Source organism: Dreissena polymorpha, chromosome 9 (genome assembly GCF_020536995.1).
Source record: "Dreissena polymorpha isolate Duluth1 chromosome 9, UMN_Dpol_1.0, whole genome shotgun sequence".
Taxonomy (NCBI): Eukaryota; Metazoa; Mollusca; class Bivalvia; order Myida; family Dreissenidae; genus Dreissena; species Dreissena polymorpha.
This window is the reverse complement of record NC_068363.1, coordinates 1,171,047-1,196,326: the sequence shown is the minus strand read 5'-3', so window position 1 is coordinate 1,196,326 and position 25,280 is coordinate 1,171,047. Positions and strand designations below refer to the sequence as shown.

The 25,280-nt window shown below is 36.0% G+C and overlaps 2 protein-coding genes across 4 annotated transcripts in view; one reads left to right on the top strand and one right to left on the bottom strand.

Annotated features, from left to right (window-relative positions):
* The window catches only part of LOC127844608 (ER membrane protein complex subunit 8-like), a 31,542-nt gene extending 26,184 nt beyond the window's left edge, over positions 1-5,358 (top strand). The window contains exons 4-5 of the mRNA XM_052375010.1: positions 580-671; positions 2,191-5,358. Of these exons, the coding sequence (XP_052230970.1) occupies positions 580-671; positions 2,191-2,344 (246 nt within the window). The 3' untranslated portion in view covers positions 2,345-5,358. The remainder of the gene's footprint in view (positions 1-579; positions 672-2,190) is intronic.
* Positions 5,235-25,280, bottom strand: part of LOC127844603 (kinesin-like protein KIF15) — a 91,787-nt gene continuing 71,741 nt past the window's right edge. For 2 of the 3 annotated variants that reach the window (XM_052374994.1, XM_052374995.1), the window contains 8 exons: positions 24,994-25,122; positions 24,716-24,804; positions 23,022-23,147; positions 20,335-20,406; positions 19,435-19,549; positions 17,717-17,797; positions 10,788-10,919; positions 5,235-8,645 (listed from right to left, as the gene is read on the bottom strand). In XM_052374994.1, the coding sequence (XP_052230954.1) occupies positions 8,490-8,645; positions 10,788-10,919; positions 17,717-17,797; positions 19,435-19,549; positions 20,335-20,406; positions 23,022-23,147; positions 24,716-24,804; positions 24,994-25,122 (900 nt within the window). In that variant the 3' untranslated portion in view covers positions 5,235-8,489. Of the gene's footprint in view, positions 8,646-10,743; positions 10,920-17,716; positions 17,798-19,434; positions 19,550-20,334; positions 20,407-23,021; positions 23,148-24,715; positions 24,805-24,993; positions 25,123-25,280 lie in introns of all 3 variants that reach the window. The other variant, XM_052374996.1, reaches the window with a different exon arrangement.

The window sequence follows — 25,280 nt, the reverse complement described above, 5'->3', positions numbered from 1 at the left end:
TGGGCCAAGCAATTTAACCCTTTCCCACTCAGAAGCAAAGTGAAAATGGCTATGTGCTACCAGCATACAACCAGAACAGCCTGGGAGTAACTCACTGCCTGTTCAGGTTTTATGCTGTTTGCTGCTCATCAGTACATGTATCCAAGGGTTGGAAATGAAGCCTTTAAAACTTGGATCTAGTAAGAAGGGCCTTTTATGAAATTTAAGTTTCAAAGGGAATACACATGTGTAAAAATACGTATCTAAGTGGTAAAGCGTTAATTGTCATAGGAACTGCCAACATAGCGTTGAAATGACCTTTGCCTTTTCATTTGTAATAGAGATCTTTTCACAGATTGACAAATTAATTCTTTTGCAATTTATTATTTGGATCTTCACCAAACACTTACAATTATGTGTCTAGAAGAAACAAACTTTGTTATGAATAGCTTCTGTCCGTTTACAACCTGAATAATTAATTTAAGTATTTTGATTGTAACAAGTGCTATATTCTAACATATACCTTTTTTAAGTTATAAGACTTCTTATTTTAGTCAAAATATTGTACACTTTGTCACAGTAAGTGTTTTCCATTTGCAGGTTGATAACCACAGGGTAAACTCCCGAAGCGTCTCAGATGTTTATAGATTGTATAAGTTATCAGACTCCTCAGAATGGAAAGAAGTAAAACAGTAAGCAGTTTAAAACTTAATCATATGCTGTAACTTTTATTTCAAATTATTCCACATCCATTTATTTCAATGGCATGATCTTGAATGAATTACAGAAATCTAAATTTGTTTTTGTACAATGTAATATTTCATACATGATTGTGCATTTGAAAAAAAAATTCTTTCAAGCGCAGCTTATTAGTTGTCATCACATCAGAAATCAAACTAAAATCATGATAAATTATTATTGATCTGGGATGGCAAACTAAATAACAATATTACACCTCAGAGATATTGGTCCTTCTATATCCATATGACCGGTTTCAGTCTGTAAAATGCGATAGAGGAATCTTATAGTATATGGACCGGTTACTATTTTTTGTATATGGACCGTTCGGGGTTACACACCACTAAATTTGCACTGTTTTACTGTAAAATGACGTCATTTTTAACGAAATGACGTCATTATTTCTGCGAAATTCTTCAGTTTATCACCTTTTAACCATAAACAATCGTACAGCACTGTAAAATTGTAAAGGGGAAAATCTTTGGTGTAATATAAGAAATGGTAAACTCCACTTCGGTCCCAATGGCATTATAGTGACCAGCCAGGCAGCCACAAACTGTATATGGACCTCAGCCTACGGCATCAGTCCATATACAGTTTGTGGCTGCTTGGCTGGTCACTATAATGCCATAGGGACCTCAGTTTAGTTAACTATTTCTTAAATAGATAAGGGATGGCAAATCAAATTACGATACATTATTATCAATCAGGGATAGCTAATAGTTTATGATTATGATAGATGATTATTTTTCGTGGATGCATATGGCAAACTTACTTACTATAAAATGTGAGTGATGAGGGATGGCAAACTTAATAACAGTAAATTATGATTGATCCAGGATGGAATACAAAATTATGATTAATAATAATCAATCAGGAATGGCAAACAAAATTTCGATAATTTGTTATTGATCAGAGATGGAAAAATTAAATAAAAATTATGATCAATCAGGGATGGCAACTAAATTATAAGTCTGTTAGAGATGATTTCAATAAGATATTGCAAACTAAATATTGATTAATCAGGAAGGGTAAACTAATTAGAACTGATTTTTTATTCTGATGCAACATAGAAATATTTCTTTAAAGGTTTTGAAATTGTTTGAATGTGAGATACTTAAAACGCAGTGTACACTGTAAACTGTTGAAACATGCACAAATGATGAAGTACTAATAATTTATCATTTAAGTATTGCTGGTGGAAGAATAAAATAATAATTATAAGAAAATATATTCCCTTCTTAATAATCCACGTTCATTCGCAGCTAAACCAAAACTGTTTTAGTTCTTGTCTTTTCGTGATGTATGATTATAAAATTTAATAAGATTTGTTGTCCATTCTCTTAAAATAAGAGCACTAGTCGTGTCTAACGACAATAAAACATCCATAACCTTAATCTGAATTATCGATCAAATACACTAAGCCAAGTTGAAATTTGCCAACTGTTCTTATTTCCTCATTGTCTTCACCAGGGAAACTATAGATGATCAGACTCGCCAGGCGTCGGCTGTGTTGTTGGAGCAGGAGCAGTACCGCTACCTGACAGACTTTGATAACCACCTCGACAATGTGGCCCATGACTGGAGGAACGTTAAGCTGAATGAGCTCATCAGCAAATTCTCTTAAAGCCTCATAGGCTGTAATTTATGCCTCCCATCAAGTGGGAGACGTAATAATCATTTCTCTTGAGCGTCCATTTGTATTTACGTCCTGGAGCTTCTGCAAACAACTCTTTTTTCAGCTACATGGTGAATCCTGCTCAATCTATCACAACTAAAGGATGGAATGAGTAATGATCTTTAAGAACAGAATTTTGGCAGAATTATGGCTCTTTGTCTGTTGATCATTTCCCAAAACTTGTTTTCAACTCCGCTCCTAGATGGATCTGTTACACTTGCACTGTTTGTGTGTGTAATGATTTTTTAAAAAGTAATTTCGGCTCGGACAATTTTTTGCATATTTACGGCCCTTTTTTGGTCCCCTATCAAATATATAGTATCAAAATTATGTGTTATTCCTAGACTTATCTGCTATGTGAATTTTGGTCAAATGTTCACAGATGAATGGCTTTAATCTGTAGATGATCGTTAAAAATGGAACTTTGGCTGGGACCATTTTTGTTTGAATTATGGCCCTTTGTCCTTTTGTCCACTGTAGTATATATATAGTGGATTTGTCTTTTTCCAAACATTATTGTGAGGGCATCAGTGTCTGTGACACATTTCTAGTTTACATTGTTATTACTACAGGATCAATGTTATATATTTTGGGTGCAAATAATTGTACATAGTTATTACTGTAGATGCAGTCTTGTTTAACTATGGTGTTCACATGTGAACATACTTATAACTGTGGAATCAATGTTACAAATGTATATAAAAATGATGCACAAATCTTTTGCCTACTGTTAATGAATATTGAAGATGAATAATAATACATTTGTATATTAGCAAAAAAGAAAATTTCATTTTCTTGTATGCATGCATGTTAACTTTAGAGCAAGGACCCAAAGTAAAGCTCAGTTTAGGGTTTTAATAGCTGGTTATTTATATTTGGCAACTTGGCAAACAATTAAAGTTTTCTTTCACAATAATTCACTATTTAATTGATAAATTCCTTTAAAGACTTGTTGAAAGGTAGAAAGTTGTTAGTCTAAAAAAACTTTGAGGTTTCATGTGCCTCTGCGCTAGCCAAGTTGTAACAGGATTTTATGCTTGCTATATATGTTTTTGTGCAACTTCATTGGTTGTGACATGCGTTATCGGATTGATTAAGGTCATCTTGAACCACAACAGAGCAGTGCTTTGTTCTAGTAACTAACAAGAGTGCCAAACTGTCACAAGATACGCCCGTTTGAAGGTTTTGGACAACTTGATAGCTTTACCATTTGAGTGGCAAAATGATATATTTTTGAAAATTAAGCAGCACATATTTGAACTTGACCTAGATATCAATTAGACACAACTTCTGACCAAATTTGGTAAAGACAGGATGAAAACTACTTCAATTAGAGAGCGGACACCATGCTAAATGCTTGAAATGCATTAAGTGACCTAGTTTTTGACCCAGCAAGACCCATATTTGTTCTTGACCTAGATATCATTTAGACTCAACTTCTGACCAAATTCAGTGAAGATCAGATGAAAACTACTTCAAGTAGAGAGCGGACACCATGCTAAACGCTTGAAATTCATTAAGTGACCTTGTGACCTATTTTTTGACCCGCCAAGACACATATTTGTTCTTGACCTAGATATCATTTAGACACAACTTCTGACCGAATTCGGTGAAGATCGGATGAAAAATACTTCAATTAGAGAGCGGACACCATGCTAAATCCTTGAAATGCACTAAGTGACCCAGTGACCTAGTTTTTAACCCAGCATGACCCATATTCGGACTTGACCTAGATATCAACTAGATGCAACTACTGACCAAGTTTGGTGAAGATCAGATGAATACAATTTGAATTAGAGTCCGGACAAAGTGGCGCCGTTGAAAATGCACTAATTGACCCTATGACCTAGTTTTTGACCCGGCATGACCCATATTCGAACTTGGCCTATATATCAACTAGATGCAACTGCTGACCAAGTTTGGTGAAGATCGGATGAATACAATTTGAAATAGAGTCCGGACAAAGTGGCCCCTTTGAAAATGCACTTATTGACCCTATGACCTAGTTTTTGACCCGGCATGACCCATATTCGAACTTGGCCTAGATATCAACTAGATGCAACTGCTGACCAAGTTTGGTGAAGATCGGATGAATACAATTTGAATTAGAGTCCGGACAAAGTGATGCCTTCCGCCCGCCGCCCGCCCGCCCGCCAAGGGGTTTCACATAATACGTCCCGTATTTTATACGGGCGTATAAAAATGATTTGTGTTGTCCATCAAATCGATTGATCTGTATTTACTAGTCCAGCAATGAGTTGACCAATGAACATTTGTTTAATTTACACCAGTTTATAATCATGATATAATATACCAAATGTACCTTAGTGGTAAACACACTTGGTTGAACAATAAATTTGAATACATTTAAATCATTGACCACAAATACTTTGATCATCAGGAAGTCTATTTGCTAATTTGATTTAGTTTCGTTATGGTAATACAAATCTCAGTTGGATTGAAATCTTGTAACATGATGCTGATGCAACTGTGAATTGAATGTAATCAGGGTTTTATGTAAATTTATTTGTATTGGAAGTTTCTTGGTGCTTATTTTACCATATTGTCACCTAGGTGTTCCTTTATTTCGTTTGATTTTTGTTGTAAAAAATGTTTTGTATTATATATATCCAACTGTTATTCAGTGCATTCATTTTACAAACTGTTATTTCAGAACCTGTATCATGGGTCCATTTTCATGTCTTGTTCTTTGTTAAGCACTAAAAAGTTTTATCTTAATATGACACATCGCCCCCTTGGTGTGGAAAGGTACCAAAGGTACCAAAAAGGTTATGACATTGAAATTAATAGGCACATGGTACCTTTTTGCACCAATTGGGCGAAATGTAACTGAAACAACTCGGATATTTGAGGTAAGGTACAGATTCTGGAATGCCTCAGTTTTGTTCTTTACTATTGAACATAAAATCATTTAGTAATTATAATAATCCTTTTAAATTAAAGATCTCTTATTATTATTTTTTATGCCCCCGGATGGAATGATCGGGTGTATACTGTTTTTGGCCTGTCTGTCTGTCATTCTGTCCCAAAACTTTAAGCTTGGGCATAAATTTTGCAATATTGAAGATAGCAACTTGTTATTAGGCATGCACTTGTATCTCATGGACCTGCACACTGTGAGTGGTGAAAGGCCAAGGTCTTCCATCAAAGTCAAATATATGGCTTCAAAGCGGCGCAATAGGGGCATTGTGTTTCACAAACACAGCTCTTGTTCAATGAGTTCCAATGCACAGAATTTAATTGTTTATACAAAAGCTTGTCTTTATTTAGGGTTCCAAGCCAGGATTTTGTTTAGGCACAGCGTCAAAGATCCTCAGCTGGCAATGAGATTCCATTTGTGTAAGTTTCATATATATGCCCAATAATGTTTTTCTGCATCATTCTAGATCTAAAACAACCACTTAATATTAATGTTGGAATTCAAGCACAGGGGTACCCCAGATTAGGAAATTCAGGCACAGTGCCATCCCTGGTCTTAAAGACCATGAAAATAAGCCACTTGTCCAATTTTGTTTAATGAAGCTTCATGTATATCAAGTGTTATTTTCCTTGTAATCGCAACAGACCGTTTTAAATGGACCAAAATGGTTCCCCCAAGTCATAGTGCCTAACAATGGAGCTGCCAACTTCAAAGAAACTTTCTGTCATTATCAACCATAGTTATTTGTACTTTGCAACAATCACGGTCATGCTATATTTATTTGGATATATAATATATAGACTTTTTAGCTAACTGGAGTACAAAATGCTCAAGGTTAGCTAAAGTGATCACTATCTTCCGTCGTGTGTTGTTATCTGATTACATTCTGCATTTTTTATGCAATTTGATGGAAGTGGGTGAGAACATTCATTTTGACAATACCTATTCAGAGTTATAATCAGGGTCACGCTCGAAAATGTGTGTACCCTGAACTCAAGTAAGTGCTTATGGGCCTTCATAGCGCTCTTGTATTTGTACTTAATTTAACACAATTTCCTTTTGCAATTGTTTCTTAGTCAACTAGGCCTTGTGTGGATACATTAACAACATATGCTATGTGTACCATTGGTTTGGAATACGTTGTCCTTGAGCCTTCGTAAAGGTACAGTGGCAACTTTTTATGTATACATTGAATTGCAGTTTTAGAATTTTACATTCCTTTCATACATGTTTCATTCATATGAAATATTTAATTACCACAAGTTTGATTTCTTTTTGTTTTTTTTAAGTGAGCTATACCATTCAAAAATGGGTCTTATACCATATTTTACCAACATGTGCACAAGTCTTGTTAGGAGCTACCATGTTTGGTAAAGAGACCACAAAACCAATTGTGATCTTAAGGTGGACAGAGTAGCTCGTGACCAGACTGCAATTACACTGGCTGGTCTAGAAATATTCTGGTCACATATGGCATAAGACCCATTTTGGCAGTACTGGGCTCAAATCATGTCTTTAGTCACATCATTTTTTGTTTAACATAGTTTGAAAAGGAATTTTTTTTGTTTGTGCAATATTTATGTACTGAATAGAAGTTGCCTATTTGTCTGAATCTAGAAATTAAATCGATAAAAAACAAGTAATCTTGTAATATATTTTATAATATCTATTTTTGACATGCTATGTAGCAGTAGTTGTAAATACTCCATGCTATGCTTGAACACTTCTCGAAAGACACCAGTATTACATGTCTTTTCTGAAATGGTTAATTTATTAATTTGGTCAGCTTCAGCTATGAGCATGTCAACAAATTATCAATATACTTAAATGCAGTTAAGTTTTGTTTGTCCATGTGTGTTACTAACTAGAAATATGCCACTGACACTTTCACCTCCACAACACGTGTTTGGATGCAGACAAGTCCACTGTAATATTCTACAGTAGACATTATTCTTTCTTTACAATCATATACACTTTCAGGTCATTCAACCATGAACACAAGAGAGATCAACCCAGTACTAAAAGGAGTTGAAAACACACAATTTGGAAACTATATATTCTATAGCTGCCCAAAATACTGCTATAAATCATTGCAGCTAAGTCATTTCTTTGCAATCATCTTCACCTTAAGGTCACATGTATTCAACTGTAAGTTTGGGAAAGAATGACCCATTAGTGAAAGAGGAGTTGAAAAAACAAGTTATTTAAGCTATATATTATATAGAGGAAACGGACACAAAGGGCTATATTTCTGTCAAAAATTGTTGCAGCCCCAAAACAATTATGTACGATCAACTACACATTAAGTCTTTCAACTACTAAAGTTTGTGCGCTACCAACCCATTAGTTAAAGATAAGTTCAAAGTGAGCTTGGGGATGGACACACCGGGCAATTATTATTGCCAGCCACTCAAAGTGGGCATAAAAATTAAATAAGATTAAACTTCTCTCGCTATGAAAGAGTATATTTAAATAAAATCTGTTAAAACTTACATTAACCCTGAAAATAGGTTGGTATTGGGCAAGTGTCATGGTACAAGTAGAAAATATTGTTGCTGTGAAAATGAAAACTACATAATAAACAACCATTGGCTGATTATGATATGTCTACATTTAATAGTAGTGCTATAAATACTTTACAAAATCAAAATGTTAATTGTTAATATTCTAACACTGAAAAATGTAAAATGCATCTTCAAACATCAAATGTAGGGCTTGTGAACATGTACATAAATTATGCAATAGAAAACAAAAACGCTCTTAATAGAAAGAAAGAACCTCATATTTTACTCATCGTATTATACAAATGTACGTAGATACAACACACATAATTTCATTTAAAATGGAGCACAGCAATTTGAGTAAATATAATTTTATAAATTGTTTATACAAGTACACTACTTGTATTTAAATCTGAACTTAGTTAACAACCAAGAACAAGTTTGTCACCTGTGACAAGTACACACTACATGTAAATTTTAAGTTTTGGAAGAAATCAAGAATATTGAGCATAGTTACATGTACATGTGAGAATGGGAATAATAATAATGAATGATAATTATTTTCATAAATTGCCTTGGTTTGTATTGAATAATTCATACAAAACAACCAAAATAAATGACCTAGATAAAAATAAAATCATGTAACATAAGTTCATTTTGGCGCTACTTTAGAAGCGTCCACATGTTTTTTAGGTGCCATGTTCTCCTTCAAGGGAGTTCTAGTTGTTGGGCCCCTATGACATGCCCCATCAACCTTTTCCAGCTGATTTTCCAGGAACTTCACTCTCAGGCTGAGCTGAATCTTTTCCTGAAACAGTCCCAATATGTAATTCTAATGAGGGAATCTTGTCATGCACAGAAAGAACACTTTGTGAACATCAGTCAAATTAGTGTTAAAAAACTTCCCACTGACATGTATGCAGTTCTTGTGGTGATTTGAGAGACAATTTGAGTCATGTTCTGAGAAAACTGGGCATAATGCATGTGCGTAAAGTGTCGTCCCTAATTAGCCTGTGAAGTCCACACAGGCTAATCAGGTACGACACTTTCCGCTTTTGATATTTTTCGTTACAATGACGTCTCTTCTTAGCAAAAAGCCAATTTAAGCGGAAAGTGTTGTCCCTGATCAGCCTGTGCGCAATGGCCAGGCTAATCTGGGACGACACTATGCACATGCATTATGCCCAGTTTTCTCAGAACGCGACACATTTGCATTGGCCAATATATTAATCTTGCTCTGGGGAAACAGGCCTTTATGCATGTGCATAGTGTTGTCCCTGATTAGCCAGTTCGGTACGACAACATTTTCCCCCCTACACAGGATTTTTGTTTCGAAGAAACCTCATTTAACCCTTTACCACTTAGTTACCTATTTCTACGCATTTGTAGTCCCATAGAAAGTTATATTGAATTAAAGACCTCTCTTACTAGATCATAGTTTTTAAGGCCTCAATTCCAACCCTTAGATACTGATGAGCAGCAAACAGCATAAAACCTGAACAACCTGCGAGTTACTTGCTGTTTACCCATGGACATTTTCACTTTGCCAGAACAAGGCTCTTTTTATTTTCACTGACATTTTCATAAAAGTTAGCAGAAAACTAACATTATAAGAGAAAATATGGACATGTAGTGTGCATGGGTACTTTTTATTGCAATAAAATCCTTTTGTTACAGCAGTATTAAGTCTAGCCTTTTAAATTCTGTTTTGTGGACAAATGTTTGGTCAGACGGATTTATTAAGTACAGTTAAGTAGTATGTTTAATAACTGCAACCTGACATTTGACCACTTTTAGAAAAAAGGTTCTGCATAATCTTCACATTGCTCTATTACAAAAAGGCCAAGTTTTATTCAAGTTTCATCAGAACTTTCTTACAAATCACAGAGTCCGGTTTCATCCAGTGTGCTTTTCAAGTTATTTTAGATCTGCAGATGGGCTGATAGATGATCCATGGAAAGGAAAGACAGACAGAATGTGATAGATGATCCATGGAAAGGAAAGACAGACAGAATGTGGCAAAACCCAAAGCTTAACCCTTTCCCCCATAAGAAGCAAAGTAAAAATGGCCTTTGCAACCAGCATAAAACCAGAACAGCCTGCCAGTAGCTCGCAGTCTGTACAGGTTTTATGATGCTTGCTGCTTATCAGTATCTAATTTTGGAAACGAAGCCTTTAAAATATTAATCTAGTAACAAAAGTCTTAAATTAAATTTAATTTTCAAGGCGCTACAAGTGCGTCAAAATACATATCTTAGTGGTAAAGGGTTAATGTGTATACCAAGTTTCAAGACAGTTATTTGTTGACTTTTTGAGTATTTACAATACAATAAGTTTTTAGTAACAGTGACCTGACCTTTGAACTTAGTAAAAAAAAAAGACTTGTCCATAGTCCTTTAATTACTTTTTATGTATGTTTATCAAGTTCAATCCAAGTATCGTCAATTCTAATTGAGAAATTGTGGGATCCAGTTAAACTGTGATGCTTACCTACACACTGACTTATGTGTGGACAGACATGACAGACAGAGGGTAAACCTATTATTCCCTCTGGTGAAACATTAGTTTTAATGACATCAATATATAAACATAATTGTGTATAACCCTTTATTACAAGTACTTAAGGTGAAGAGTAAAGAACTTATAGTTTTATTCTTTTTAACTGTAAAATCATTTTTATTTGTTGGCATGCAATATTGTGTTTTTGTCAAAAAATGACTCATATAAATTCCTGGATTTTTTATATTGGAAAAAAAGACTCGGTCATCTTCAAATGTCTTTGTGTTAAACTCATGAAGTAGTCAACCATTGAAATCAATGAAATTAATGTTGCACAAAGAATTATGATTTTACAGTTAATTCTGTAATAAACAGGCAGTTTGTATAAAATGACATGATGTGCCTACCAAGAATTTATGGTAAGCATTAAGCGTGCCAGTTCATGTCTGACCTCATTTAGATTGTGTTTTTGCTGAATGTATCTTTCCATAAGGTGGAACCTATTCTTCGGATTTTTATGGCCCGCCTCTGAACCAAACGCTGAATTCATAATGTCCAAGTCAGACTTGAGGTCTCGAAGTATCTGAAAAGGAGGAGAAACAACTGTTGATCAGTTTATTTAATATTCTGAAATACCAGCACAACTTCTTTTCTGCCAGTTGGCATTTAGCTTCTACAGATATGTAATGTGTGAATGCAACTGACTGTGGAGTTATTTCAATTAAATGGCACTCACTTCTCTATTTAAAAGGTGAAAAGCACCACAAACTGGTTAACACCAACACAATTTGCGTTACTGCTGTGGCTTCACAAAGATAGCCTGTATCATCTAGAAACTGGCCAGATATTGTTAGCCCGTTGCATACCACAATAGAAAACCCAGTCTGCTGAATGCAATATTACATTTTGTGAAGTCCATCATGCAGTGGCAGTCTACATGAAAAACTGTCAGCCCTGGGACAGAGCCAGTAAAACTGTACATGGTCTAGGCAGCCCTGGGACAGTGCCAGTAAAACTGTACATGGTCTAGGCAGCCCTGGGACAGTGCCAGTAAAACTGTAAATAGTCCAGGCAGCCCTGGGACAGAGCCAGTAAAACTGTACATAGTCCAGGCAGCCCTGGGACAGAGCCAGTAAAACTGTACATGGTCTAGGCAGCCCTGGGACAGAGCCAGTAAAACTGTACATGGTCTAGGCAGCCCTGGGACAGTGCCAGTAAAACTGTAAATAGTCCAGGCAGCCCTAGGACAGAGCCAGTAAAACTGTACATAGTCCAGGCAGCCCTGGAACAGAGCCAGTAAAACTGTACATGGTCTAGGCAACCCTGGGACAGTGCCAGTAAAACTGTAAATAGTCCAGGCAGCCCTAGGACAGAGCCAGTAAAACTGTACATAGTCCAGGCAGCCTTGGAACAGAGCCAGTAAAACTGTACATACATGTAGTCCAGGCAGCCCTGGGACAGAGCCAGTAAAACTGTACATAGTCCAGACAGTCCTGGGACAGAGCCAGTAAAACTGTACATGGTCCAGGCAACCCTGATACAGAGCCAGTAAAACTGTACATGGTCTAGGCAGCCCTTGGACAGAGCCAGTAAAACTATACATGGTCCAGGCAGCCCTGGAACAGAGCCAGTAAAACTGTACATGGTCCAGGCAGCCCTGGGACAGAGCCAGTAAAACAGTATATGGTCCAGGCAGCCCTGGGACAGAGCCAGTAAAACTGTAAATAGTCCAGGCAGCCCTGGAACAGAGCCAGTAAAACTGTACATAGTCCAGGCAGCCCTGGAACAGAGCCAGTAAAACTGTACATGGTCCAGGCAGCCCTGGAACAGAGCCAGTAAAACTGTACATGGTCCAGGCAGCCCTGGAACAGAGCCAGTAAAACTGTACATTGTCCAAGAATTATTTGAGCTTCACCCTGCACAGGCTACACAGGCTAATGATCTGGGAAGACACTACGCTTATCCATAAAGCCCTGTTTTTTCAGAGCAAGGCTCATTTCAAGGTTACTGGCTCAAACTGGCTGTTAGTTTTTTCAGTTTAGAACTGGCTGTTAGTTTTTCAGTTTAGCGCTGTTGTATTTATTGAATTAGCTGACTTTGGTTTAATGTCATATAGAAACAGTGTTCTAGAAAAAGTGATAGAATAAAAGGTTGCTAATAAAAGCAGAATAAATACTCTTAGGTGAAAATTGGTGTGGTGTCCAGGGATCGACATTAACGGTAGTCTGACTGTCCGGGACAACCAAATTGTTAGTATGACTTTAAACCAAAGTCAGCTAATTCAAGAAATAAAATAACTGCACTATTTTCGTAGCGCCTTTAGTTAGCACAGTACAGACACCATGTACTTAAACAAACGCCACTCAACGCGGTGTTCAATTCACTGTTTTCACTCCCGAAAACCACCCCTGATACAGATGTTCGGGTCAGCCGTCACGGTGTTCGCTGGCTGCAACGCAAACACCGCGCAATGTCATCGAACGCAGTTTTCACTGTGTCCGATTAACTAACAACATGAATATACAGTGTAGTGCCGTCATGAATGACGAAATTAAAATATATTTGTTTGAATACGAGTATAACAAGAGCACGACAAAGCGGGTGCCAGCGCTGGCTGCGGGTGCAGTTTTATTTGTTATTTTTTTTAGAAGTCACAGTGACCTTGCCCTTTGACCTAGTGACCCAAAAATGGATGTGGCGTCCAGGACTTGACATTAACGGTAGTCCAACTGTCCAGGACAACCAAATTGTTAGTATGGACAAGTAAATAAAGAATTTGCTAGTCCGACGGGACAAGTGGTCGTCATAATTTAGTTACTTAGAAAAAAATGCCTTTCAATCCGTTATTTCTGAGTGACCACAAAACTTGTTCTATTATATTTTGTTACGTTTAAATGTCAAAGAGCGAGATATTCCGATAGTTCAATGTGATACTACATTGTACTATTCACAAGGGAAGCAACCCTTAACATTTTTCTTTGCCCCAAGGTTACAAGAATATTCTCCCTTTTAAAGAATATGCATTTTACGACACCGGTACACACGGATCTTACAGACAATTAACATAGTGACGTCATCTCTTTGTATAGAATGATTTTACGACATCATTGCCATTTGTAGTTTGTTTTTGTAAGTACAATGTCGGCTGCTTAAAAATGTCTAATCTGCTTTCATTTGGTTTTTCGTCTTCAAAATCACAAGAAACTTTTTTTTCAAATACCTAAAGGTCGCCAAGAACATTTTCTGCTTTATGGTGGTAGTTTTTGTCAGGTATTATGGCTGTGTATAATGTTTAACAATCAATAATCTCTAGTTTTACTGTTATTCTAGTCAGTTCTTTTTTGTGGCGTCATTACGAAAATCACGTTCTGTGACGTCTCATCTGGATCCAAACTGTTTGCAAAGGCCTTTATAATTCGGTTCCAGCACTGACAGGGTTAAGCAACTAAAACTCCTGAACAAATATACCTTAACTCGTATCTCAAATAATTATTCTTTTTAATGATCAATAGATCTTATCTCTATTGACCCTTTTTGATTGTTGTGCCTTAGAAACGAGTTAAACATCAAATGTAAAATAAGAATATTGTTTGGAACATGAGTCATATATGATCGATACGACAGGAAAATACCTGAAACAAACACAATTTATTATAAAGTGTACATCTCAATTATTTTATTTTGTTTAAAAATAAGGTTCACAAGCATTTGATATGAACTTAATTTACATTGTGCATACTGGTGCAGTACGTAAATTCTGACAGCACTTAATGTCAGACACAAGTAAATAAAATATTTAATACTCGCTCGATTTTTTATGAAACTTGATATTCCTTGATAAAAAAGGCAATTGCATTTATTGATACCATATGAGTTAATGGTTTCGATCATTTAAACGCTTTATTTACGCGTGTCCAACATTACGTACTGTCCGAATTCAAGTACTGCAACAGTATAGTACACGTACTTGCGAATCTACGGAAGATGAGTCACTCGCTATTACAATATTAAAAATGTTGGCAAAACGTTACCATTATGTCTGTTGGTAAAATATTTGGAAGTAATTATAAATATGTATACATGTTATGATGTATATATTGAATTATTTATTTATGCAATACAATTTCCTTCGGAACATCACACAATGACATACACACGTGCACTAGATGAACAGGAAGTGTTGCAGTTTGTACAGATATAATTTGTGGCAGCTGCATGTCAAGGTGGGTTTGTAAATAACTAATCATATGTATGAATAAAAAAACAATGCCTTGCACTATTGGCCCCCGCGGACATTTTGTTCGCTATCAGTAACGACATCGCGGCATCGCATATGCGCCTTTTGTTCAAGGCACATTTGTGTATGTTCAAGTATTTTTTTAAAGATTGTATGTTTCTCCTTTATCTCTACTACTTTACACAATCTCCATGTATGTCAATTCATCCTGATTTATCTCATTTTTTCTCAATCTATAGCAGTTAATCTCCATCTATCTCAAATAAATTAATGGGTTTGTGACCCAGACCCTTATTGTCAGAACATATTTGTGTAATTCTAAATAAGAAACACATGCCAAATGTGGAAATAAAGATAATTTAATTCAGAATATGGCTTTCAACAATACAAATCAAAGACTGGTAAGTTATGAAATGTTGTTTTAACATTAAAGTAAAATATAATTTGTCTTCATGTGCTGTTTTATTAGTATTTCCTTTCAAATAACTTGACCAAAAAAACACTTTGCAATAGTACATCAATGAAAACAGTTCAAGTTCACTAACAATGCTCCAAATACTGAGTTTATCATTCGTGTGGAAACATGCAAGAACCATATATATATGTGGTTATACATCCAAATATTCAGTCACAACAACAATATTAGCTAATGAATGTGTCATTGAAAACATTCACAATATCGTGCAAAAACTAAACCTTAAAATATGTACAGACCATAGAACACAAACTTTTGTTTGATGTTTAAGTTATCTTATAACAAATATCTGTTGCTAATTAAATAACAACAAGAGATGTGTTCGTCAGAAACACAATGCCCCCTATTGCGCCGCTTTGAAATTGTATTTATTTTTTGACCTTTGACCTTGAAGGATGACCTTGACCTTGAACATCCACCACTCAAAATGTGCAGCTTCATGAGAACGCCGCTTTGAAAAAAAAATCTTTTTTTTATTACCTTTGACCTTGAAGGATGACCTTGAACTTCCACCAATCACAATGTGCAGCTTCATGAGAACGCTGCTTTGAATTATTTTTTTTACCTTTGACCTTGAAGGATGACCTTGACCTTGAACTTCCACCACTCAAAATGTGCAGCTTCACACATGCATGCCAAATATCAAGTTGCTATCTTCAATATTGAAAAAGTTATGGCCAATGTTAAAGTTTTCGGACGGACAGACGCCATATATTTGACATTTGACCTTGAAGGATGACCTTGACCTTCACCTTTCACCACTCAAAATGTTCAGCTTCATGAGATACACATGCATGCCAAATATCAAGTTGCTATCTTCAATAGTGAAAAAGTTATGGCCAATGTTAAAGTTTTTGGACGAACGGACAGACGCCATATATTAGACATTTGACCTTGAAGAAAGACATTGACCTTCACCTTTCACCACTCAAAGTGTGCAGCTCTGTGAGATGCACATGCATGTCAAATATCAAGTTGCTATCTTCAATATTGAAAAAGTTATGGCCAATGTTAAAGTGTTTTTTTTCAGACAGACGTACAGACTGACATACACACATACTGACATACTAACTGAAGGACAGTTCAACTGCTATATGCCACCCTACCGGGGGCATAAAAATGATTGGAAACAAGACAAATGTCAACACTACAAAACCAGGTTTTCAAAGTTTAAGTGCTAATATTTTATGAAAACAGTTGTTCAATCCTAACATAGGTTTGCATGTCAACTACCTACACACAAAATCTAAGTGCAAAATTCTATCCACATTGAAGTTATTCAAGAAAATGCCATTTGTCTATTTTTAGTTACAGTGACCTTGATCTTTACCAGAACTTCATAAAATACACAATTAATCTAGGTCTCTATGGGATCTTCCTAGCTCCAAACTTTCATCAAACATTGGTTAATTCAAACTTATGTTAATGACTGGAAAACAGTTGTTTGCTGTAGCTTTAATGATCTTGTCCCAAGTTATTTAGTAGAAACTGTTATTTACTATTTTTAGTAACAGAAACTTTGACCTTGACCTGACACACCCCAAATACAATCCAAAGTTTGATCTCCATGCAAGCTTGCAATATTCAAAATTTATCAAGACTGGTCGATACAAAATTATGTTATTGACCAGAAACCATCAATTTGACGATGATATCCAGCCCTAAATGCCCCAATCTAATAATCAGGATATTCAACTTCGTAGATAACCTGGTTAAAAATACACTCGTCATAAAACAAAAAGGAACTTGGCAAACAAAGGCAAATACAAATCAATGACTGAAAATTATACTCTTAAATAAATACTTTGGAAAAATCAATGATTTAATAAACACAGTTTCAATGACAAGTAGACAAATTTGAATATATGAAATAAACATAACCCATCATAAACCCTGCATTCAAAAAAATCATGAAATAACATCACATTTGATAAATTTAATTGGTTGTTCAAACCTTTCAAATAAACAAACATGTGCAGCATATTGACATAATTTTGTTTCATTTTCACGACATAATTTCATGTTAGAAGATTGTTTTTCTTCAGCTTCTCTAAATAAACATATCTGTTTTATCATGTTTTATCCAGGGCTTATCAGCGCCTAGCTGCAGTGCACCCATTTTTTGGTCGACGACCATGCCTTTATCAATTTCTAATATAGTACTTTACAGTGGACTTTTTGTTGATCTTTTGATTGGAAACTGATTAGTTACAAACTTTTAAGAACAGCTTTCCATCCAATGCAAATAAGCACCTTGTGCCCTTGTCTTTATTACACTTATAGACCTTAACTAGGGCCTATGTTATTCACTAGCATTCTATAGCTATAGTCAGCATTCAATCTGATACAAAATTTGACAGAAACTGAATATGGTATATATCTCCTGGTTTGTTCATGATAAATGTTTGACATATTTAATGTGTCCAGAATGTTGCTGAATAGAAATTCTATAATGAAAAATAACTGCATTGAAATTTAATATGTCAAAGCAACTTCACTGAATGTATGCATGTAATACATGTACTAACTGAATTGAAAAAAAAATGTATACATAGAATTTAATCACAGAAAAAAGAGAAAACCAATGCCACATTTATCTGTAACTTCACAACGTTTGGAGTTTGGAGAAGGGCTTCTTTTTACAGAATACCTCAAACAGTTTACTTACTGCTGCAATCGAGTCCAGATCCATGGTAGGTGTTTCAACATTGAACTGTTCCCTTAACACTGTCGCCAGCTGATCCATGCCCTGTAACACAGGTTTTTATACAGAATAATACATCGGTGTGATTTGAGGACCACCTCAGTCAGGGGAGGAAACGCCCCACCCCCACCAACCCCCACCCTTACAGGGTACAACTTAACTCTTCATGTCTATATATAGAGAGAGATATAGATCCAGCAACGTTAATAATTATTTGTATAATAAGTTTGCCATTGAATGGGAGGAAATCAGCTGAAAGGAGAAAAAATTACACCCCTGATAATAGGAAGAAGTTTGTCGCTTCAGTTTGTTGTTTTGTATTTTCATTCCCTGCTATGAAGTAAACTGTACTCTTACGTGCATGCATTGTTCCTTCTGTTATAAAGCTGTGCATGTGCAATTGTTATCATCATAATACTGTACAATCAGTTGAAAATTATTTTGTTGGTTGACCGATCCTCGTATTTAACACAAACACATCCGAAAATGACCGACACAAATTCCTTTTTTTTCTCTTTAGTAATTTAAAATTCCCAACACACAATTATAACAACTTCTTACAGCTTACAACATCTGGGGATATATTTCACAACTGGGACAAGCTTTAGTTTACTATGTTCACACAGTATTAAAGTTATGTCCAAGCTTTTTACCCTTATTGACCCCAATTTAAAGATCGCCTTGAGAATAGTTACAAGTATCGTCTTATATTTCAGACCTCTTGACTTTGTTGTTTGACACATTTGACCAATATCAAAAGCTGGCCTAGATATCATCCAGATAAACACTCTGACCATTGTTAATATTTGTTGAACATATTTCTGTTATTGCAAAACAACACAAGGGACAAAATTGTCACAAAACCAGGTTTTCAAAAAAAATAATAAAGTCTGATAAAGGGAGACAATTCACTTGTAACAATTGACTTGTGCATTGTTACTGATTATTCCTAGTTACCCCCTAGTGTCGAATTCAATCTATTTTTACTCGTGGCAACCTTGACCTTGGAGATATTGACGTAATTCTTTTTCATGACACACTGTCCAATGATTGTCAACAAATGTACCAAGTAATTTTAAAATCTCACAATGAATGACATAGATACCATTTTTGACCTTTGAACTCAAAGTGTGACTTTGACCTTGGAGATATCGACGTAATTCTTTCGCATGACACACCGTCCAATGATGGTGAACAAATGTGCCAAATGATTTTAAAATCTCACAATGAATGACATAGTTAATGACAAGCTCATTCCGCCGGCCCGCCCGCCCACCCGCTGACATTCGTTTATCTAATAACCAGTTTTTTCCTTTTGAAAACCTGGTAAACAAGCAAATTCGTTGAATTGATATCCCCCATCAGTATGCTTCTGGACACAAAAGTGTAATATTTGACACTCAAAAAAGCATTTTTTGAAGATACAAAGGGCCATAACTTCGTTATTAACAGATGGTGTACAATACCATTAGGCATGCATCATCCTCTTATCCATATATATAGTCATACCAAGTTTCAATGTAATCCTTCAAAGCACTTCCAAGATATGGCTCCGGACACAAAAGTGCCGGACAGAAAGACGGACGGATGGAAAGATGGACGGACAACACCAAAACAATATCCCTCCGCCTATGGCGGGGGTTAAAAATAGAACTGGGGAACAGTATAAAGCCTGCACTCACTCCACTGTGTTTGTCAAGGTCTGCAGTTAGTGTGCTGATCTGAGCCTCAAGTAGTCTAGCCCTCTCCTTAAGCTCTGTCTTGTTCAACTCATCCTTCACTGCCACCTCCTTTAGTCTGTGTGAGAAAATAATCATGCATATGCATTAACATCACCCCAGATAAGCCTGTGCAGTCCGCAGGGGCTAATCAGGCATATGCATTAACATCACCCCAGATTAGCCTGTGCAGTCCGCAGGAGCTAATCAGGGACAACACTTTCCGCCTGGACAGTCTTGTTCAACTCATCCTTCACTGCCACCTCCTTTAGTCTGTTTGAGACAATACAGGGAATATATATGAACTGCGTCATGCCTCAATGGGTTGTGGGGTTTTATGACACATGAGGCCAGCCTTGCTACAGACCAATCTGCACTGATGTGCAGGCTGATCTATAGCTATGCTGATCATATACGGTCAGCCTAAGGCTGATCTTGAGCTACCCTGTCCTTAAAGAAACCACAAAACTGTTTGTGACTTTATAGTGGACAACAAGGCTCCAGACTTGATTGCACAGATGTGTAGGCAGGTCAAGAGCTATACTAGTCATATATGGAATAATCCCCTTTTAAATACATCACTTCTCATATGACATTTCTGTTCAATGAAGTTTTGAGAATTAAGCCAACTAATTTGACTATAGAAACTGAGTAAATGATAAACGTAATGCCCATATTTAGTCAAACTTTTATATGAAAATTAGTTAGTGCTCATTCATTGTGTTTCTTAATAACAAACTGATACATTCAATTAAATTGTCATACACATAGCAATTATAAATGGTGTGCCTATATATAAAATGCTATATTTATCTTTTGATATAAAACTGCAACTGCATTCATGGTGTCTATACATCTACATACCTTTCGCACTGTTCTTCATAGTATTTCTTCTCCCTCTCTAACTCTGTACAGTCCATGTAGAGTCGCGTCAAACTGTTAATGTATAGAATAAGAATACCATAAAGATTTGCAGCTAAAACAAGGAGAGATCCAAAGTCCTTTTGAAGCAATATATAGTTTTTTTTGTTTTTCATATTTTGAAATGTTTAACAGTTAATCACATATTGAATCAATCCAACTATTTTCAACTAAAAACATTATTTATGATCAAAAGCAGGGAATCAAAAGACATACTGATAACATTTTCCACATACATTCAATGGCATAAAGTCATGCCTAAGCTTGCGAATCCATTAATAAATACTATCATATAATATAATAAACAGAGAACACAACCTTTATTTTACACTCATACAAAGAACAACAGATTTCAGTTTATCCCATCAATGTCAATGAACAAAAGGGCCATGAGGGCCCTTATGCGCTTATCTGAGTTCACACACACACATTTTTGACAAATGATGAAATGAATTAGCAAGAGATAAATAGAAAGATCTAAATAAACAAGGCAATTGCGATAATACACAGATGCCCCCACATTTAATTTTTGTCACACTTTTGATCTCTAAGTGTGATCTTCAATTTTGATGTAATGAGACAGGGGGATTAATGTGACTCAGTCACCTCATTGAGTCATTTGTCTTAAAATTAAATGATACATGAAAAAGTTACAGCCTGGATTAAAGCTGCTTAATAACCACATTTGACCTCTAACTGTGACCCTGACCTCTGCATCAAGGAGATTGATTTTACAAAAGAAATTATGTGTCCCTATGGATGTCATTTAAGGTAAATTATCATGAACAAGAGATGTGTTTGTCAGAAACACAATGCCCCCTATTGCGCCGCTTTGAAGCCATAGATTTGACCTTTGACCTTGAAGGATGACCTTGACCTTTCACCACTCAAAATGTGCAGCTCCATGGGATACACATGCATGCCAAATATCAAGTTGCTTTCTTCAATATTGCAAAAGCTATGGGCAATGTTTAAGTTTGCAGAGGGACGGATGGACTGACAGACTGACAGACAGATCAACTGCTATATGCCACCCTACCGGGGGCATAAAAGCATGATGAATGACAAAGAAAATCCGAATAAGCTATATTATGGCCAAATTTGATCTTAAGAGTTTGACCTTGACCTCTGAGGTTGGGTGATGAGTGTTATACATGAGACATCATCTTATGATAAATTGCATTTGTGAAAAGTTATTTGAAATCCATCAACATATGGCAAACTTATGGCTGAAACAGGAATTTTGAAGCTGTTTTGTTGGCAAAAATTGAACATAAACCACTAAGTGTTACTTTGACCTTTGTGACCTTTGTGGTAAGGAGATGGACGCAATATGTAACACATCCTCTTATGATGATTGACATTGGCACAAAGTACATCTTTATATGACATATGTAATGCTAAGACACGATATTTCACACAAAGATACAAATGGTTTAACTCCTATATGCCTCTTTCCTCAAAAAGGGGTATATTGATCGAAACTTTAAAAAAAACATTACCACACAAATGATACACACTAATAGACTGTGAACTCATTAATATTCTTACAGCCAAAGGGGAGTAACTGCTGCAATCATACATCCTCTACAAATAAGAGTTGCATCAAATGTTCCATTGTGAACGGATGAGATTTTTCTATGATTTATCTTGTTGACCGTGTTTTTGGACACACATGGGCTAGATTAGAAACTCTGGTTAGAAAATGTCAAGATAACTAATCTGTCCAAATTTCCTCAAGATTGAGTCATAAATGTGGCCTCTATAGTGGTCAAGATTGAGTCATAAATGTGGCCTCTATAGTGGTCAAGATTGGGTCATAAATGTGGCCTCTATAGTGGTCAAGATTGAGTCATAAATGTGACCTCTATAGTGGTCAAGATTGAGTCATAAATGTGGCCTCTATAGTGGTCAAGATTGAGTCATAAATGTGGCCTCTATAGTGGTCAAGATTGAGTCATAAATGTGGCCTCTATAGTGGTCAAGATTGAGTCATAAATGTGGCCTCTATAGTGGTCAAGATTGAGTCATAAATGTGGCCTCTATAGTGGTCAAGATTGAGTCATAAATGTGGCCTCTATAGTGGTCAAGATTGAGTCATAAATGTGGCCTCTATAGTGGTCAAGATTGAGTCATAAATGTGGCCTCTATAGTGGTCAAGATTGAGTCATAAATGTGGCCTCTAAAGTGGTCAAGATTGAGTCATAAATGTGGCCTCTATAGTGGTCAAGATTGAGTCATAAATGTGGCCTCTGTAGTGGTCAAGATTGAGTCATAAATGTGGCCTCTAAAGTGGTCAAGATTGAGTCATAAATGTGGCCTGTAAAGTGGTCAAGATTGAGTCATAAATGTGGCCTCTATAGTGGTAACAAGTTTTTTTAACTAAGATGTGACCTGTTGAACAAGTTTTTTGATGCTAATGACCAAAATACCAAGCTGGCTTATATATTGTCCTGATAAACATTCTCACAAAATTTAATCAATATTGGATACAAAATGTGGCTTATAGAATGGTAATGAGCTAATGGTGGACAACACACTCTAGACACCACAATACGCTGGACAGTGGACTTAATTGATCACAAAAACACATACACAAATGCATATTAGATACAACACAGACTGTGTACCTGTTTTTCTGTTGCTCTAACACAGCCTTCAAGGAAGCGATACCCTTGTCTCTCTCCTGGAGCTCCTTCTTGGATGATGTCATTTGGTCCTTCAAAAGGTCCAACTCACACTGCTGGCTGGTTATTCTGATACAAAGACATTGACAGTGGTGTTTTAGATAGCTGGTCTAAGTTTGACTGTAAGCTGGCGATCCTGACACAAGGACATAGATAGTTGTGAATTAAAGACTTAGGCCTCATGCCTAGGAACACACATACACGTCAGCTCCACATTGACCAATCAGATTGCTTGAAATGTTTTATTGTTTATTTGAATTTATTTACGTGAGATTAAGTCTACAAATGAAAACTTAAAATTACTTTGGAAACAAGCCAATTTATTCGTAAAACAAGCTAATTTATTAGTAAACTATCTAATTACTTTGAAAGCTAATATATTAGTAAATTATCTAGTTAATTTGAAAGCATGCTAATTTATCAGAAAACTATCTACAGTCAATCTTGTATTTAGAGACCACGAAAGGGAGTAACCAAAAGTGGTCTCTTAATAAAATGGTCTTTAAATAAAAAAAGGCCATTTGTGATGAATGCGGACCTTTGATTTTAAATCCAGATATCGGATTATCTCCTTTTGACACAGCGATTTCTGCCTTTGTAATCAAATGAATCTAAATATAAATAAAATGAATAAAACAATTTTTTACTTAAAATAAGTTGTATTTGTTCTCTCTAATTCTAAATACAACTTAAATGGTTTGCACGGAGAATGGGTTTTTCCGACTTCAAACTCATTCGCGATTAAATGTACATGCACTTTTACTCTTCGACACTTCCAAAACCTGAATTTTCTCATTTAACGTTAATACTTTTCGTTATGACATTTTAATTTCTGCATGTAAGCTTATATATATCTGACTCGATTATGGTACATAGGGAAATAAATAAAACACCTTGATTTAAAACTAAATAAACACGCCTGATTGGAAAATTTGCTAACACAAACTAATAAGCATAATAACAATTAAATTTTTAATGAACAGATTTCGCTACATGTTACCGATTAATAGTTTATTTTTTACACCTCTCGAGAACACTGAAAATGTTTGTAGCGTCGGCGCATTGTTTCGCAATAAAATCTGCGATCAAATTTGTTGCGTAACGTCCCAGATAGTAAACTCTTTAACAAGTAGACTGATGGCAATACCTCACTGTATTATTCGACACCAAAAATTGATACGCAGTCAGCATTAACACCGGTCAGAACCGGTCATCGAGACAAAGGAAATGGCTGGTGTGAAATCAAAACAAAGACGTAATCGTTTATGTTATCGGCTTAGATAAACAATCAACACTGATTTGTCCCTGAACGGTCAACAGATTTACCACTTTTACCTTAAAGCTGTCGCTTAATTCAAGACTCGGGCATCAAAATACACCAAAATCGGCAGTCGGTGGTCTCGTAAGACAAAAGTCGCTTAATAGAATATGAAAATATAGTTAAAACGCTCGGGCGGGATTTAAAGTGGTCGCATAAGACAAAAGTCGCTTAATTCAAGTGGTCGCAAGCAAAAGATTGACTGTACTTTCACCACAAGCTATAACAAGGGTCTTCGGTAAAATTACTTCATGATAAAGCTAAAGCCATCTATTCTAAAATGGTCAATGGTCAATGCTCATGTCAAAGACCTGCCCACCTTTCTTTCATGCAGTCATTTTCTTCTTCCATCTTCACACACTGTATGTTTGTTAGCCTGTTTATCTCCTCAAGCTGTTCATTACGGGCCTGAAAACAAACACAAATACATCATTAACATACTCAGTCAGGATAACTTTACAATAAAAACCCACAAAAAACCTGCATAAATACAATCTGTAATTGATGCTACATTAACAGGAAGATTGCCAGTGCCACTTTGTTAGTTGGGATAACTGTAAATTAACACAACTATCTACAGAAATGAGATGCACATACAGAGAGTCTTTCGATCTCCCCCTGTTTCTGCAGCCTCATGGTATTCAGCATGTCCACCTGGGAGATCAGGTCCTCTGCATGGCTGGCCGTCTCAGCCTGACGTCTGCTGTCCTCCTCCTTTATCAACAACTGAAAGATACAGGGGAGGTAATCAACACTTGCAAGATACAGGGGAGGTAAACAACAAATGAAAGATACAGGGGAGGTAATCAACACTTGCAAAATACAGGGGAGGTAAACAACAAATGAAAGATACAGGGGAGGTAATCAACACTTGCAAGATACAG